General features: G+C 39.6%; 2 protein-coding genes across 3 annotated transcripts in view; both read left to right on the plus strand.

The window, feature by feature from the left end:
• The window catches only part of Dus1 (Dihydrouridine synthase 1), a 314,851-nt gene that overhangs the window by 46,610 nt on the left and 248,662 nt on the right, over positions 1-19,579 (plus strand). The gene's annotated exons all lie outside the window — the stretch shown is intronic.
• LOC145680214 (uncharacterized) lies at positions 15,454-17,741 on the plus strand. Its single transcript, XM_081750529.1, has one exon. It carries the CDS (start codon positions 15,659-15,661, stop codon positions 17,564-17,566), a length of 1,908 nt encoding a protein of 635 aa, XP_081606655.1. The 5' UTR covers positions 15,454-15,658; the 3' UTR covers positions 17,567-17,741.

The raw sequence follows: 19,579 nt of genomic DNA on the forward strand, positions 1-19,579 counted from the left end.
CGCTATGACACTGCTACGTTTTTGACCTGCATTGTTATTTTCTTCTTTACTGGTCATAACTTTTGTGATTGGCTTTCTTCATTCTTCTCCAGAACTTACAGTTACATTTCGAATGCCTTTAATCACTTTTCATCGTCATTTCAGAGTCTGTGTTCCTGCTCCGTATAATACAATACATTAATTATTCTTATATTCGCAGCTTCATATTCAACGAGCCACACTGTATGCTTTTAAAACAGAAATGTCTTTGAAAAATAGGTAGAGTAAAGATTGGGGAATAAAATACAAGTGTTCACAATATATGGGTAATCATGGATTCAGGAGTAGTCTGTCAACAACATAATCGACTCCGCAATCAATCTTCTTGTTTGCCTGTTACCACTGAGTTTATCAACGCCAGCTACTGTTGCTTAGAAGAGGAAACACTACTCGAGACGAGACGAGAAATTTCACTAGTCTTTTAGGCAACACTAGTTCGCCCAATTAGATTTCAAACAGGTTTTTTAGTGCTATATAATTGAGAGTATAAAACTATTGATAGTATTTATAATTGATAAAGTGAGTGTAGGAACGTAATGATAATAATTTATTTACGTCTAAAGATGCACAAGTCACTACATAATATGCTCCGATAATAAATATGTTACACGAGGTGTGTTTGAGAAAAGACCGAACTTCTTAAGTAGAAGGACAACGGCTGCAGGTGACGTGCTCTGGCTACTGGCGCACATAGCGGTCTATCTTAGTAAAAAGTTTCTTTTTGTTGGGTTCTGATCTATGCGTTAGTTATCGAGTAACAACTGATTAAGTGACGTCGTGCATAAGCTGCTCGTCGGATTTGTGAAGAAAGCAACAATGAATAAGTTGGAGGAACAGCGTGTTTGTGTGATATTGTGCGTAAAACTTCCACGGAATCACTTCAAATGCTCAACCAACCATAAAAGCCGAATGTACCTCTATGATTGATTGATTTAAGGATTTAACGGAAGGGAGAAATTCGACGCCCGAAGGTCCAAGGACTGGTTGACGTTCCACGTCAACACACGACTAACTTGTTGAAATTGCTGAAAAGACGTTAGAACAAATGTAGAACCTTACCATCAAATCCTGAGTGAAAAGCTTGCAAATTATCTGGCAAAACATCGCACTTCCGTTGTGCTCCACGCACTCCATTCTCCGGACTTGGTTCCTGCAGGCCTTCTTATATTTTCTAAACTTAAAACTATTTTGAAAGAACATTGTACTCAGTCCACAGAGAAAATTCCGGAAAATGCGACGATAGTACTGCATGCCATCGCAAAAAGTTATTTTCAGCAAGCGCTCCGAAATAAGAAGAAACTTTGACAACGATATATTAACAATAGAATGGAGTACTTTGTAGGAGGCAATGATTGAAAATTTGTGTAATGAGCAATAAAGCAAGAACAACAAAATTTAGTTTGTTTTTTAAAATACACGTCGTGTCACATGCTTCGTAGACCTCTCGTGACGGACTCTGATAGCTACTAGATTAAATTGAAAAATAGGGCATAAATTTACAAAAGAAGACGAGAAAAATTATTCGAGACATCCCTAAAATTTACGAGGCGAGAAAACCATATTTCTCATGTCGTCTTGTCTCGTGGGTAACACTAACGTCAGTTTCGTGTCTAAGTATCAAATTGGAAATAACTGTCTTAACCCAGCATCCAATCGGAAATAACTGTCTTCACCCAGCAACCAATTTGAAATAACTGTCTTAATCCAGCATCCAATCGGAAATGACTGTTTTAACTCAGCATCCAGTTGGAAATAACTGTCTTAACCCAGCTGACTTTGACGATAGACAGCTAACAACCGCCTGTATCCTTCTGCTGATTTCTACTGCCCCGACCCTCCCAGGTACCAAGATCCGCTCTGGCCCTGGTGCATGTACAGGCTTTGCCGACAGTCTGGGGCTAAAGAAACCAACAGAGTTACAGGAGGGACGAAGACAGCGGTTGGCTCAGGGACCCCCCCAAGAAAACTCACAAAAGGCCTCTGGATACCCGGCGGTGCTATACGAAGGAGAGCCACACCATCCAACCGCTGACACACACAAGCACACATCATAACACCCCTGGGGCTTCACCCCATCCCCCACAACTAAACACTCACATCTCATAACTAAATAAATAAAAAAAAATTCACACACAACACCAAGCCAATAGCCATGCAAAGAAACGAACTAAGAATGAAAGTAAGATACCCAGCACAAACACCATGTAACGACACAGGCAAGAGTCGTTACACCAACCTAGAGAGTCTATCAGAAACAAAAGAAGACGACTCTCAAGGATCGAGAAGCCAGAGAAGAGATGACCATCCTACAATGTGAAACCACCCCACAGGGGAAAACTTCAACCCACGAACCCACCAATAAAACCCAATGCACTGAAAACCCACCAAACACCACACCACAACCCACCCAAACCAAACCAAAACCAACACAATCCTCTCACCCACCAAAACAAACCGAAAAAGATGAAAAAACCACATGCGTCCCCCCCCCAACCAAAATTCCTCCTACGCCCAAGACTCCTCCCCATCCCAAACCGAAGAAGAGGACACCGACAAGGAAGAAACCATCACCGGAAGCAGCTCCGAGAACGACTTCCACGAGGTGATGAACAGAAAAAAGAAACAAAAGAAAAAAAGAGAAGAAAGGACCCAAACAACGGGAAACAAAGTCCACAACTCACCAAGCCAGGAAGAAACTGCCAAACAAGAACAGGAAAGAAGACCAACCCCTACCACACCGCCCAAACAACCGACAACTCACTCCATCACCATCTCGAAAATTGACAAGAAGTACCACGACCCATCGATTATACAGCAAACCATAACAGCGAAAATACCCAACCTCAAATTCATCATTTACTACGCAAAGAGCATTCAAGCCTTCAGATTAGCATTCAACAGCTTACCAGACAAACAACAGTTCATAAACAAATTCACGGCAAGTCACTTCGGTGCCGACGCCAGGATGAACACCGATGAGAGGAAAACCCCTGAAACACAAAAAAAGCAAGCAAAGGCCACCTTCACATGTGTCATAAAAGGTGTGCACACCTCTATTGACATAGAAGGTATAAAACAAGACCTCAAAAACCAAAACATCTCATTCACCAACATCACAAGAATGAGAAACGACAATCAATATCTCCCACTGCTCAGGCTGTTTTCCACCGACCCGAAACAAATAAACGATCTCATAACAAATGGGGTCACAATCCACTGCGCTCGATACAGAGTAGAAGCCTCAAAAAACGAAGCTCGCCCCCTCCCATGCAGTAAATGCTACGCTTACGGACACGTCTGGACAGAATGCAAAGAAGAAAGAAAATGCTACAAATGCGGCCAAAACAAGACAGATTCACACTCATGCACCATCAAAACCACCAAAAATTACTGCGCAACCTGCCAAACAGAAGGACATAGGACCGGAGGTAGCACATGCCCACAACGTCCAAAGAAAAACGAGGCGAAAACCATCACAAAAATTTACATCCATAACGACTCACCGCAGCCACAAGAAGAAGAGATACAAAACACCTCCCCAGAAGAAATCAGCGATACCACACGAAATAATGAAGCACAAGAACACAGCTCGCCGAACACAATAGAACTAGCCATAAAAGAAGCCACAAATAAAATACTCCCCTGGGTCACAATAGTACTCAAAATGGCTCTACCCAGAGAAACCCAAACACAGCTGGAAACAGCCATTAACAAGGCAAGCAAAGAAATTCTCCAACAGCGCATAAACGCCCTAACCTCCCAAGAAGGCCATATCTGCATCAAATATTCTGACATAGTTCAAAATAAAAACATCCCAAAAAAGACAACTGATATAACCACACAACAAATGGTAACCGGACAACATGAACAACAATAGACAAGTAACATCGAGGGCCAACAAACGCAGAAAACAACTTAAAATTCTATTTATTAATATCCAGGGAATAAAAGACAAAAATACCGACCTCAGCAGCTATCTCCAGGACAACAATATAGACATAGCAATAATAAACGAAACAAAACTAAATAACAAAACTCCTTTCTACATTCAAGGATACAAATGCGTTAGGAACGACAAAGCTACAGCAACAGGAGGCATTTCATGCGGAGGCACGGCCATACTCATTCACAACAGCCTTCCCCACAAGAAACTACCCATACCCAGCAACCCAGCCAATAACGTCATCACCCCCATCATAATAGAAATTTCCATCCCCCAACCCATCACCATAGCAACATTATACAACAAACCAAGAGACCCCATACAGCGCTGCTTCCCCCTCCTCAACCACCTGCTAACCCTCCCAAACCTCCTAATTATGGCGGACCTAAACAGTCAACATCGCTTCCTGGGTGACGTCCTCACTAACAACAATGGAAAACATCTCCTACAATACCTAACCAATAACAACTACATGAGCATCAAACTACCAGGACCTACTAGACCAGCGAGGCACCCGGGGGAAGAGGATTCCAACCCGGATAAGATACTAGTAACCCCATCATTATACAAAACACGACACGAAGTCACAATCGTAAACGACTTACCATCAGACCACTCAGGAATTGTCATGGAATTCAACAATCTCGAAATCACCAGGAATCTCCGGCAAATTAGGAATTATAGAGCAGCAGACTGGGATGGATACAGAAACTACATACAATCCAATGTTAATAATTTCAATATAAATAACAACCCAAAGTCCATAGAAGACCTGAATAATCACATCGTTCACACAATTCAAACTGGAATGGAAATCCATATCCCAATAACTACAATTGACGTCAACGAAGAGCGCCTACCACGCAAAATATAATACTAGAGAAAATAAGACACAAAAGAGAACTCCAAAGGCTCTACAATAAATTCCACAGACCGGAAACAAAAACTCATATAAACGTCTTGCAACACGAAATCAAATCAGACATAAAACAATTCAGAGAAGAGAGACTGGCAGAAACCTGTGGTAAACTAAACTCCCTGTACAAAGAAAATACAAAAGCATACTGGAAAACAATAGCCCGCTTATCTAAAAAATACAAACAATCCAGATCAATAGCAGACACACTAGACGGTAACCAAACACCATCCACAGAAGATAAATTGCAAATATTTCAGAAAGCCCTACAGAAGAAATGGGGGGCACATACCCCCCAAACAAGACAGCAAAAACAAATCCATAACAGAGCCCAAAGAATTAAACAATTCCTGCAACACCACCAGGACATCACAGAAGCCGACCTTGCAGACGCACACCCTGGCAACACTGCGGCGCTACTGGCTGCCATTACTGCACAAGAGGTACAACTCGCAATCAAGAAAAGGAGGGACTCGGCCCCCGGCCTGGATAATATTTCCAACCAAGCCCTTAAAAAAGCACCTTACTCCCTATACGAAGCTCTAGCCTCCCTATACTCTGCCAGTCTCTAAACCGGCTACATCCCTACCCAATGGAAAAAGGCTACAACCATCGTCATGGCCAAACCCAACAAAGACAGAACCCTAACTGATAACTACCGCCCAATATCCCTCACCACAACAATCTCCAAAGTACTCGAAAAAATCATTGTAAACAGGATGCACACATATATAACAGAAACCAACCTTATCGAACCTCACCAGGCCGGGTTCCGACCCCAACACAGTACGATTGACGAGGTACTTAGGATCATAAACGACATAGAAAAAAACATGTCAAGAGGACTCCGGGGAGGAGCGGCGTTCATGGACCTATCGTCTGCCTTTGACAACGTTTGGCACGACGGCCTGATCTATAAATTGACAAACATGAACCTGCCCACAACAATAATCAGATGGGTTTACCACTTCCTGCATCAAAGGACGACATGCATCCGCATTGACAACAAAACGTCTGCGCCAATAGAGATCTCCAGAGGTGTGCCGCATTGATCAACGATTGCTCCTCTGCTTTACATCCTCTATGTAAACGATACACCGGTCCTACAAAACCAAAACATGAAGATAGGTCTCTTCGCTGACGATACAGCATATTGGACACACAGCAACTCATCCCACCTCACACTACAAAGACTACGGAAACAAATTGACATATTTAGAAAATGGTGTCAAAAATGGATGTTGACCCTAAACGCCTCTAAAACTCAAATAATCATCTTCCATCCAAACGGAGTGGGCACCAGGAAAGACAAACACCGCAAGATAAAAATAGGGGACCAACAAATATCACCAATACAAAAAGCAAAATATTTAGGCATCACTCTGGACCATTATCTCACACTACAACCATACATAAAAGAAACTAAGAAGAAAGCAGTAAAAGCAATTCACATGCTCCGACCAATAATCACAAAAACGCCCCTGAACCTACAACGCAAACTCCATCTCTACAAAGCGCTAATCCGTCCTATCCTGTACGGCCACTGTCTATACAGCGAAGATAATATAAAACTACTAAGGAAAACAGAATGCTACTTCCTCAAGCTAATACTCAATGACTTCAGAAGCTCAGCACAGCAACTCTACAATTTAACAAAACTGGAACACATACAGGACGTAATTACAAGACTAAAAAAGGACTACTCAAGTAACATACAAGACAAGCAGTTCTTCATACGCAACTTCACAGAAGATGACAGAAGAGCGACTGCAGTACCACGAACCAGACTCCAACAACTAATAAACATGCGCTAAAGGCTGACAAACAACACAAGACATCAACACGAGTACATATAAATACTCTTAACACACACATAAAACAACAACAACAACACAAAAAAATACACCCACACACAAACAATCACCTAACCCAGAAAACTACTACTAAAAACAACACTTACTAAAGAACAAACTGCCTTAATAATAATTATACAAACAAAACCTTAAAAGACAAACTTAACCCTTACTTAGCCTCCAATACCCCCCCCCCCCCTTAACCAAACAACACCTACCAAAACATACGCACCCACAATAAATACTAAAAACTAACGACTAAACAAAATTACTTAAAAAAAAAAAATCTGGTTGTTGTTACGCTGGACTTGGCCATACCCTTGTCTCACCAAAATGTGCTGACTAATGATACAATTTTCGCTCATGCAAGCGGGAAAGACATATCAAAAAGTAAAACACACACCGGACAAAGTAGCCATTGGCTAGAGGTCCATCTCCCCCCCCCCCCATAAGGGGAAAGGAAAATGACGTTTTTTCATTTCATTTCATTTCATTTCAATCGAAAATGTCTTAACCCAGCATCTCATCGAAAATAACTTTCTTAACCGAGCATCCAATTGGAAATAACTGTCTTAACCCAGCAACCAATCGAAAATAACTGTCTTCACCCAGCAACCAATCGAAAATAACTGTCTTCACCCAGCATCCAATCGGAAATTACTGTCTTAACACAGCAACCAATTTGAAATAACTGTCTTAATCTAGCATTCAATCGGAAATGACCCAGCATTCAATCGGAAATAAGTGTCTTAATCCAGCATTCAATGGGAAATAACTGTCTTAACCCAGCATCCATTCGGAAATAACTGTCTTAAAGAATACTTTCGGTAATTCAATTTTTGTTTATATTTTTCGTTCTCATTTTACAGTACTACCTTTAAATACGGAGAACTCTAAATACCTCTTTCAGTTTTAATCCTGGGACTTTTAAACATAATGGAATTATTCGTTAATAATAATATAATATCTGGGACATGGTTAACAACGTTGAAACAACGGAAGTATTTTAATAAATAATGGTAATGAAGAGAAAGTGTATCTATTTAAATACTTAGAACGAAGAATTAGGAAGTAGATTAATTGCAGGAAATGCATTATGCTTGTAATTTAAAAAAAAAAAAAAAATAATAACGAGTAGACAAATTCTTCAAGTTCCGTTTCTTAATTTCTCTTGGTGTTGCATATATTTCTCAATTATGGAATGACTTTTTTGTAATTATATAAAATTCAACCCTAACGTACCGTGTCGTCGTCCTTCATTTACTATAAAATAATCAATTTGAAGGCTAGTATATTTTGTGTGCAATTAGAGAGTAAAGGGAACAACGAAGATGTTAGTGATATCTAAGAAGATCCAAGGGAGAAGGCAGCAGTGATATGGCCATCTAATAATAAAGAACAAACGACTACGTGGTCAGAAGAGTGGTGGCAGTGGAAGGGAATGGGAAGAAAGATAGAAGGAGACCAAGAAAGAAATGGGTGGATATGGTTATGAATGACTTCCGGGAGAAAGGTTTAACGGGGAAAGAATTCCGCGACAGAGCTTTATGGAGAAGGCTGATCAGAAACGTCCACCTCACATAAGTGAGAAAAGACGAAGAGAAACAACTGTATAGAACTTACCCGACCTTGACCAAATGTGGCGTGGTGTGGATTTTTTTTTTTTTTTTTTTTTTTTTTTTTTTTTACGTAGCTGGACGTGTAAAATATTTTCCTCTGCACACCTTTTATTCCCAGGTTACAGGCTATCAAAGAGAGGTTTGAACTTATGTCAAATTTTGGCAAAAATAAATAAATAAATAAATAAATAACTTCACAAATTGCTCCAATTCATTTCATCTTGGCGAAACTTGGCATAGCTGTAGACCTTGATTGATTGAGCTTAACAAAGCTTAACAAAGAACCTTATATAAATCCATGGGCTTAAAGAGCCGTATGTAAATCCATGAGCCTTACGTAAAACCATGATCTTAACAAAGAGCATTATGTAAATCCAAGAGCTTAACAAACAACCTAATGTAAATTCATGAGCTTCACAAAGAGCCATATGTAACTCAGTGAGCTTAGCAAAGAACCTTATTGCAAATCCATGAGCTTAACAAAGACCTTGCGTAAATCCATGAACTTAAGAAAAAGCCTTATATAAATCCATGAGTTTAACAAAGAGCTTTATGTAAATCCATGTGTTTAACAAAGAACCTTATGCAAATCCAGTGTGTCCGTATAAAAACATCTCTAAAACCAGCGATGAAGGGCCAGTTTTCTCTCCCGCTATCAAAAATCTCATTATCAGTTTCATTTTGTTTCTGTGTCAGTTATTTTAAAATCAAAATAGTCGTGGGTCGTAATGGTGCTCTATTAGTTGTAGAAATTATTTTGTAAAACAGTTTTTATTTTTATTTTTAATAAGAAGAGGTTATCATCTACTGCGATCTCGTACTTTTGAGATATTTATACTTTATCTCAAGAGAACGTTACTCATTGGTTAGTTTGATGCTATAAACAGACGTAAAAGCAATTTCTCGTTCATTTATGATGTTTTAATAACATTCACCAGAGCGTGATTGATCCACTTTTACTATCAACATCTTTCTCGCGTTCTGCATTTGTTTGCTCTACTTAGAGTAAAAGTTATTACTTCTTCAGCTATTAGAGTTCCGTTACATTTGCGTTCAAATTTCAAGGTAATTATGAAAAACAATGTAAATATAATTAAAACAGCAGCACCCGGCACGAAAAGTCGTGCCATATTCCAAGTACTCAGCTCGAAAGTGCAAATCAGTATTATCATGTACTAACAGTAAAAATTGAGTGCAATAAACTGGGGTGCAGTGAATAAAACATATTAGTGAGTTTGTACTTCACAAGTTTCCTAGTTTTTTTTTTATTGCATCACCGAACTTTGCAGTATTCATAAGCTAGGGATGTGGCTCCGCTTAACGTAGTCGCTAATGGTCATGCCTTTGGAGCGAACGGTCACGGGGTCGATTTTTTGGTGCGTGCACTCGGACGAAAAAGTGAAAGAGCTTTTTCAGATCAGTCATCCTCAATAAGGATTTTTCTGGGGTTTACCTCTTCGCATCAATCAAATGCCGGGATGGAACCTAATATCCTGGTCCCAGGTCGCTTCCTTCCTTCCCCAATTCCAAGGGAAGTATAATCGCCAAGGGACGACATCCCTCATACGTGATAGGTTCAAATGGACATAGATGCCGAAAGCCCAGAAATCCAATTCCTAATTCCCTCATTTTAGGTAGGGATGAAGAACAAACAATACACAAGTGATAAAAATGCAGTTTTCTTCAAGATCTGTCTGTTGTACTTGAGTTCATAAATATTACCAGGTAAATGTTGCTGGCCACTTTTATCATTTATTATGTTACCAGAACGTAGGTTTCAAGATCAGTGAAATTTTGTACAGATACACAAATAAAATGACAACACATACTGTGAAATTAATTAAATCATTATGAAGTTGAGTCAGAAGTCTTTCAATATTGTGGTGCACATTATCTGTATTTCAGGGTGTCTATCGGTCACGAAAGTCACGAAAAAGTCACGAAATCAGAAAACGGTCATGAAAGTCACGAAATTTAGCTTTTGGGTCACGATTTTTTTTTTTTTTAACTGTGCAAGTGTAAGTACAGATTGGAAAATTTTGTTCTATAAAACGTCAAAATTCACCATAAAAAATGTCGTATGGTCGGTTTTAGACGCTACCAAATCTCAATCAAAGTACGTTTCTATCGCATCCATGAAAATTCGGCCTAATTAGCACCCAAATTCGCTCTTGAAAATATTAGGAAATGTTACGATTTGGTAAAGAAAAGGTCACGAAAAAGTCACGAAATTTTAGTTTGGAATTTTAGTAGACACCCTGTATTTGTTACAGTATAATGACAGCAGGTTAACATTTTAAGTATAGTGTCCCGTGTTGCACTGTCTGCATCTACTTTCCTGCCAGTTCCTTGATAGCCACCGTCTTGTCCTGAGGCAAAGTCGTTACCACCTCCTGATGGATGTGAACCATCGTGATGTTCGGGTAATGAGGAGGCCCGAAACAGGTATTAATCGGAAAGCGCAAGGTCAGGACTATATGCCAACTGTGGTTTCGCATTATCCTGTTGCAGAATATTTTTGGTGTAGTGCAGTATATGTTCGCTCCAATTGTTCGGAACAGAGGTGGGCATTGATGGTACGACTGTTGGGTACGAGCTTGAAGTGGATTACCCCTTCATAGTTCCACCACACACAGAGCACGACTTTATGGTCAAAAACAGCCCTGTTTGATGACCGGTGGTGGTGGAAGTTTGTCCTTGCTCAGCCCTTGTTTTTGTACATTCGGATTTTTGAAAAAAAAAAAAAAAAACATGCGCTTTTCGTCGCATGTGACAATCCGTTTTAGAAAACGTACATCACGGGGATCTGCCAGCAGTTGTCGGTAAACATCTACTCTCCTCTGAGCCTGAGCTGGGGTCAACTCATGTAGCAGAGTGCGGCAGCTCCTTATGGTCTTCCCGGGTTCGTGAAGGCAATACTTTACATTGGACTAGGGCATACCGAATTGGTGTGACACGCGGGTTGACTTTCCTCAGTGGCGTGCCGTAAGATCTCAAAATCCGTAACAATGAGACGGCTGGACCTTCTCTGATCTTCGATATTTGTACAACCTGCACGAAATTTCTAAAACGAACGAATTGCTTTGCTTTGGTGCGGTTCCTGGTAGGAGGGAATGTGGTTAAGATCTCACATTTAGATAGTTCCGTCTCATATAGCCTCGCTGCTGAAAAGGGACGGAAAACATTAAAAAAGCAAACTATATTTACCAGTTTATATCTCTTTTGTTCATTTGTTCTTAAATTCCATTTTTGAACCTAAATAAAATTTTTGTCACAAAATATTCACATAATTTCAAAAACGCATTCATTTCTATTCTTTCCCTTCTTCAAAGACTGCACATCACATCAAACAAGAAGGATGCCCCTTTTGAAATCTATGGAATTTGTCAATGACGGCACTAGGTTTTGCGGGGTTCAAGGTCTGTAATGCGGGCACAGAGCCCTAAACTTGCAAAATAACGTTCGCATGGTCATGCCACCCATTAATTAAAAGTGCGAAGCATCAGCCAAAAAATCAGAATCTTCTTTCTAGATAGCGTGTGATTCCAAGCTACGCCTCTGGTCCGGCGTTGAACGTATTCACTTTAAAAAAGAGAAAAAAAAGTACTGAAAGAAGCGAGTGTTCTCTAATGATTAAATTCCTTTTTCAGTAATTAGATACATGGAAATGTTCATTTAGTTACGGAGTGCTGGCTATTTTATATGTCAATTTTTAGTTCCTCTTTTACTGATTTTTGTATCTAGGCCTATTTTTCCTGTTTTTCCTGCTCAAATGTCCATAGCCTACTAGCAACAAACCTATAGGGAGTTACGATGGCTGAGATTTGATACCAGGTTATGTGATTTCGTGTTGGACGACATTGAGGAAGGAGCTCCCTTGTGGCTAAGCGGTTAGCATACGCGCCTTTGGCGTGGGAGACCCGGGTTCGATTCCCAGCGGGAGCTCATGTGGTTCGGATTCCACGTTAATCAGTAGGTCCACGTCTCATATAGCCTCGCTGCTGAACGGGACGCTAAACTAAAATCAACTCAACATTGAGGAAGATGAAAAGAGGAGGGAAATATGGGGACAGGGAGGGATACAGTTGGAGAAACAAGTGATTAGACAGCACCCATATTCCGAGGAGGATTGTAATTTCGTGAAGTAGAAGAATCAATGCATACGCTGGTCAGAATGGACAGATAAGTTTAGTAACTGTAAGCAGTAACTTACATTTCTTCTTGAGTTCATATTTCACGTAACACTGTCTTTCTGAGAACAAACCTTCTTTGTTCAGAAATAGCTTCTCAAACGCGACAGAACCATTTTACATTTAGTTAACGCTCTAGGGTGTCGCGGTGTCTCAATGGTAGAGCCCTCACTTCTAGTGCGTGGGGCCCGTGGTTCAATTCCTGCTCGTGCCAAGTGAGCTTTGTGATGGAGAAACACCGTATGCATAGATTTCTTCGGAATTCTCCTGTTCCATACTACTTTCTTCATTCCACCATTTTATTTATTTCTCATCACCACCGTCTCCTTTAGCCTAGACAACATAATCGTGGGACGTAAAACTTAAAGATTTCATTTTTAGTTAACGCTCGATTAAAAAAACGATTAAAAAATCGCTCGAGGCGAATTTCTCTCCTAATTCAAGGACTATGTTACTTCACTGCAGTAATGAATTGGCGAAGACTGTTTTAGACAAGGTAAGGAGAGCGGGAAGAATTGAAAATCACACATAACTAATTACTCGAGGACGTAAGTTGGGTTGCCTATCCAGCTACAAACCAACGTGTTGTAGCAATTTCAATGGCAAAATCTTGTATCAGTTTCTTTGGCGTGGTCTGTACAAGAGCAAATACTGACATGAGGGAGTCTTTTTTCTTTTCTTTTTCTTTTTTTTTTTAAGAAAACATATTGGAAAATGATACAAACGATGACTGTGCGTTTCATACCCAAACAAACACAGCAAGCACGCACACGAGAAACAAAAATTATGCAAAAACATTTTTCTTTAGTTCATTACCAAGTTCTCCCACTTATAACCATAAATGGTTACTAATACGAATGACGCACAAGAATGCCTCCCACTCCTACACCATTCGAAATACTGTATCTGCGCAATTACGAGTAATTGCACTACAGCACACTTCCTCTCTTTTTTTTGTCCAACCCACACGGTCCATCAACTTCTGTGAATCATGCCTACACGACACGTGTGCAATCAATATCAGAAATTGTTACTTACAATTTTCTCCATAAACATTTTCTTTTACATCTATATCAATACAAACAACACTGTTATTTTTTTAAACGCAAAGATACAAAATGAAATTGCGTTCAATAATAACGATTTCTTAAAGACGAGTGCACAATTTCAGTTTTTTACTTATTGATGTATTGGTTTATGAACTTGTAAGTATGAATAAATAGGAAGGCACGGCGTTTCAGTGGTAGAGCGCCTTAGATCTGGCGCACTGAACTCCAATCACACCACATTGGTCCATTTCCTTCCACAGTTTCATTCCACCAATCCTTCCATAACAATTCACCTTCATTAAACATTTGCCTTCTTTAGCCAAAACGGCTTAACTCTGGGACAGAGACAATCTACTTTTTCGACTAACAGGACTTATTTTTTTTTTTTTTTAAAAAAAACTAGTATTTAAAGGTTCGAGTACTTTTTTGAAAATATGAAGTTTGAATTCATTTTTAAAAAAGTTTGCGGTTTTTGAAACTATTAAGAATTAAAAAAAAAACAAACTTTAAAATATATGGCTTATCCGATTTTATTTCAGTATGTTTCGCTATTATTATTATTATTATTATTATTATTATTATTATTATTATTATTATTATTATTATTATTATTATTATTATTATTATATTTATTAAAGAATTAGCTGGGTGAATCGTAAAAACGAAAATGAAATGAAATCTTTGAGTTTTACGTCCCACGTTTTTGCCGGCTAGGCTAAAGGAGACGGTGATGATGAGAAATTAAGAAAATGGTGGAATGAAGAAAGTGGTAGGACCCCGGGAAAAATCCATACACACGGTTTTTGTCCACAAAATTCGCTTAGCGCGAGCTAGGATCGAACTAAGGACCCCATGCCTTTAAGGTGGTCGCTTTACCACTGAACCACCGCGGCGAGCGTAAAACGAATCAGAGGGTGTTAGAGATGGTAGAGGAAAAAAAGAACAATTTAGGTATTATTGAGAAAAAGAAGAGAAACTGGTTGGGACATTGGCTAAAAAGGAACTGTATTATGAGGGACGCGTTAGAGGTTATGGTGGTAGAAAAGAGAGGGAGGGGGCTAAGAAGACTATAATTGATGGACGATATCAAAACCGCAACATTCTACATGAAAACGAAGAGGTTAGCGGAAAAACGTGGAGCATGGAAGCTTCTCAGCTGCGGCAAGTGACCTGCCAATAAGGGCAGAATACCTATGATGATGATGATATTTTGTTATTAGATGTGTCACTATGTGATTCTTAAATTGTTAATCTGGAGATTTCGATACAAATAAAATAAAACAAGACTTTGACGTGTATTGATCGTGGAAACCCGGGAGTACATTCATAAAAAAAATATTATCTTGAAGTTTTTTAAAATTATTTTTATTATTGTTGTTGTTTAATTATTGTATGTTATGCGAAAATGAATGACCTCTGGGGATCGAACTCAAAGTTTTGGTTTCAATTTCGAAAGACTACAGTCCTGCGTTTTATTGTACTTTATTGTGTGCGTGTGTGAGGAAGGTAGGGAAAGGGACAAGAATGAGTAAGTCAAAGAATTGATTAAAGTAAATGAATCAAATGAGAAAACATTTTGTGATTCATAAAAGAGAGAAAGAGAATTCTTTCTCCTCACTAATCCCAATTCGTGTACGTACGTGCGTGAGTGTGTGAGAAATACAATTCTTGCTTCCGATTGTTGCCGAAGACGGACGACTAGCTCCGAAGCTTCTCTCTCGCTGAGCTATTGGTCGCATTCCAATCGATACGCTGGCATTCCAGTGTTGGTAAACCCTGACGAAGCATGGCTTGTTGTAAAAGAGCCGCTATGAGGGGATCGTCCCAGTGACCTGATTCGATCGTCGTCATGCATGTGGACGTAACTCTTCCTATGTGTGGTCATTGGGAGAAATCTCGAGCGACGGCCTTGTCTGAAATCGTGCGATTCGCTCTACTTGACAGATACAAAAGCGTCGAGGCATTGATGCTGCTGGTGCGTAGAGTTGTGGGAGGGACCGGCGTGGACTGTTGGCGACGATTTAGCTGCAGTTATGGCTTCTTGCCGTGATGAGTGACGATGCCATCCACGTCAAGTGTTGCTCCTTTCAGAATAACTTGGCTGCCCCCGAATATCGAAAGTGGCGACGGGTCCATGGCCTTCAACTTCCGTTGCACCCACAACAGGTAGTAGGGTGGGTGGTACTTTTCGGCTTTACTATTGCCACATTCCTTATTTTGGTTCCAGCTCTTGGGAGTGCGTTGCGGATGCCGCTGTTGAGTGTATTGGCACCGTTATTTTGTATTCATTATTCATCACATTTGACAGCGCTTCTTTTGGATCCTGCAGATCCCGAACTCAGAGCCTTGAAAGTCCAAAGACCTATTCCGGAATTTGACCGCTCGAAACATGCACACGTAATTGAAAACGGGAGGTGTCATTTGTGTAATATATGTATTGCCAGTCCTCGAACGAAGCACTGTAGTGTGTGCAATAAATGTGTGGACCGATTTGATCATCATTGCAAATGGTTAAACCATTGTGTTGGTGCTAGAAATTATCATGCTTTTTTGGTGTGCGTGGTGTCAGCCATCGGCGCCTGTCTTTCAATTTTGGGCTTATCTCTTGCGGAATTGGTGTTGTATCATGCGGACAGATCATGGTTGGCGCCATGGGAAGAATTTTCTCTTGCGAAAACGAACGCTACGGAAGAAGCGCTCGAGGATGAAGTTCCTACCTTCACTTTATTTTTGCTCAACGTCAGTGATATAGTGTTTCTAGTGATTGTTGGTGTTTGTGGTGTTCTTGCAGCCCTAACTGCTGCTCTTCTACTTCATTTATGTGTATTCCATGTATACATTTCTGTCTTAGGTATTACTACATACGAATATATTCGAAGTTACCGACTTTCCGGTGGTGGTCCTCGATCTGGAATAGCTCTCCAGCAGCAGAACCCTGCACCAACACCCCAAACAGACACAGGACCCTCTACCCCTGTACCTCCACCACCCCCACCTCCTCAGTCTCTTCCTCCGCAGACAGACCTGACCAATTGGTTACCTCCAAAGACCGAAACCGAGCGAAGAAGCCGACGTCTGTGTGCACGGAAACCTTATTTTCTTCGACGAATCTTTGGTGTTTGTCGGGACAGGGACTCTCATGTTAATCAGATTAAGCCGTTAGTGTCTCAAGAGACGTTGCTACTTCCGATGAGCAAATTGGAGTCCAGAAGCACTGATAACTTAGATAAAGGCGTTGGCGACGCTCCTGTGTCATCGGTGGAACCAGAGGAAGAATCCTCACCAAAACATGAAAGTAATCATGAACAAGACTCCACAGAGGGGACCATTCATGTAGAAGTGAAAGAAGCACCTTCCAAAGTGCCAATTCTTCCAGAGTTGCCTGCTGTCAGACGAAGAAGTCTTTCTGAGTTGAAAGAGTTAGGTCGATCGCTCTCTCAGCTCCCAGCCCTCCAGACCAATGGAGAGAATGGTAAACGCTCGCACAAGAAGAACAGAAAATCAAGTGTATCTCCCTACCTGTCTCCCATTCGAGAGACTGGTCTATCAAACCCCACATCCCCTCGTCGGTGTGAAGTGTACACAGTGAGTACTTACCCTGGTGGCTGCAAAACCACTACCCCAATTGAATCTCCGACAGAGGATCCCACCCTTTTCTATGTTGATCATCGAACCTCGTCTCCGAATGGTGGTTTCAGTTCGTCTCAACCAACAACACCTCTGTGCGACGTTCCAAGGCCCTCAGAATGCGCAATTCCAAATGACAGTGTGTCAGTGGAGGACGAAACGATAGAGGTTGAGCCTCCAGCTAGTATTCCTGATCCTCAACCTCATCCTCTTCAACATACAGTGCTCAGGATGCCAAAAGCAGGGGGAAACCACTCATTACCTCCAGTGACTGTCATACGAGGTGACAGGAGAGGCTTCTGGCCATCAACAGTGGACCAACATTTGTGATGATTCTCAATTCACGCCTCTTATAGTCCTGTGCCTCTGTATTTAAACAAGAAAAATATGTTGGCAAGTACCAAAACAAGTTATAATATTGTTCGAAATAAGTATACATAAGTAAGAGTTCAGTAAGCCTAAGCTTAACCCACACACTGATACCTGATCAAGTGTTAAACAAACATCTTAAGGCTTTCTCCACCACTGTTTTTTTTTTTTTTTTTTTTTTTTTTTTTTTTTTTTTTTTACTCAATGAAAAACAGAAGGATAAACGATAAGAATTATAATGAATATCACTCATTCCAGCTTTGAAACTTCTAGTATAAAATAAAAAAAAAATTCTGACCATAGTATTTAATAAATAATATCTTTAGTTTCGGCAAGGTATCTTTGCCTTCATCAGAAACATTATAAAATACGTTCTCTAAGACTACTAGCTTTTTCGTGGCTAAGCATTTAGCGTACGCACTTTTGGCGTGGGAGATCCGGCTTCGATTCCCGACGGGAGCTCATGCGGTTCGGATTTCATATTAATCAGTAGATCCACGTCTCATATAGCCTCGTTATGGTGAACGGGACGTTAAGCTTAAATCAAATCAAATCTAAGACGACTATAAAATACTTTGCCGAAGCTGTAACATGTTATTTATTAAATAATATATGCTTTGGTCAGAATTTGTCTTCTATTTTATACAAGAATTGTAAATAGCGAACGATAAAAATGTCTTTAGTGCATCCACTAATGCAATTAAATTAAATAGATATTTCCAGATTTCTTCGACTCAAACCTCATTAGCAGGTTTTTTTTTCTTTTTTGTTCACTATATAAAAATGCTTAAGAACCACTGTAGAAGTTGTGTGTTAAGAATTTTAGTCGTATTTCGAATTAGTGTTACATACATTTTGTTATCCCGTTATCATTTAGAAAATTCAGTAAAAAAAAAGTGAATCTTGAGTAAAGTCTTAAGGTGGATCAATATATAAAATTTGTCTTAATTATAAATAATTAAGGCAAATTAGAATATTGATACGTAACTTATTTATGATGTTTCACGATCAGAGAGTCATACTTTGAGTACAGTTGAAATAATTACTTTCTTTGAGTTTTAAGAAAAATCCATTAAAAAAAAACAGTTTCAGACATTTAATATGGTATTTGTGATACCACATGTTCGATTTAAAAAAAAAATCTCAGAGAGAGTGTATTTTAAAAATGCTAAGTAGGATATGTTTCTCTGTAGTGTGAAATATTAAAGATAAGTTATTTTCCAATTCCGTTGGTTAGAATTTATCATAGTAATGATGCGTTATGCTTGTGTTTGCGTTAACCATACTAAATTAATGAGAACGGAAGAAAATAACGATTTTATTTGAAGTAATTTTATTGAAGTCATCATACATTTAAAATCCAAACATTTTGTCTTTTTTTTTAATCATATTTTTGTGGTTATACTATTAGATACAGTAAGTTGTTTCATATACTAAGTAGTTACTGCTTCTGTTAAGTTAATGTTAACACTGTGGAGTACCTTCGCCATCTTTGATTTTAAACCATTGATTTATAATGGGAAGTTATTTTTGTTTTCTTTTAAATGGACTGGAATTTAGTTGATGTGATTTCTTTTTTTTTTATTATTTCTTCTCCTAGATTTGTTGGAACGCCCCTTTCTTTCTCAAAATGAATTTGCCTGATATGTAAATTTAATATTAATCCCGTGTAAGAAAACGTAATTTTCATGAAATAAAAGACGTTTTGGGGGCTCGATGGCTTAGCGGTAGAGCGCTTACCTCTGGTGCATGGGGCCCACGGTTCGATCCCCGGTTGAGAAAGTTTGTGGGTGTACATAATCTTGTCCGTGTGAGTTTTCTTGGGGTGCTTCCGTTCCCTCCCACATGCGCATGCTCATTCCACCAATTCTTCGTTCATTATTCACTTTCCTTACCTTAAGCATTGTCCCCCTTATCGTAGGACGATATACAGAAAGATTTCATTTTGAAAGGGGCGTTTAAATAGATTTAAGA

Source organism: Thermobia domestica, chromosome 3 (genome assembly GCF_964235325.1).
Source record: "Thermobia domestica chromosome 3, izTheDome1.hap1.1, whole genome shotgun sequence".
Lineage (NCBI taxonomy): Eukaryota > Metazoa > Arthropoda > Insecta > Zygentoma > Lepismatidae > Thermobia > Thermobia domestica.

Bases quoted from the DNA above. Each gene is read 5' to 3' on its own strand.
- LOC145680214 (XM_081750529.1), top strand. From the start codon at position 15,659: ATGAGTGACGATGCCATCCACGTCAAGTGTTGCTCCTTTCAGAATAAC.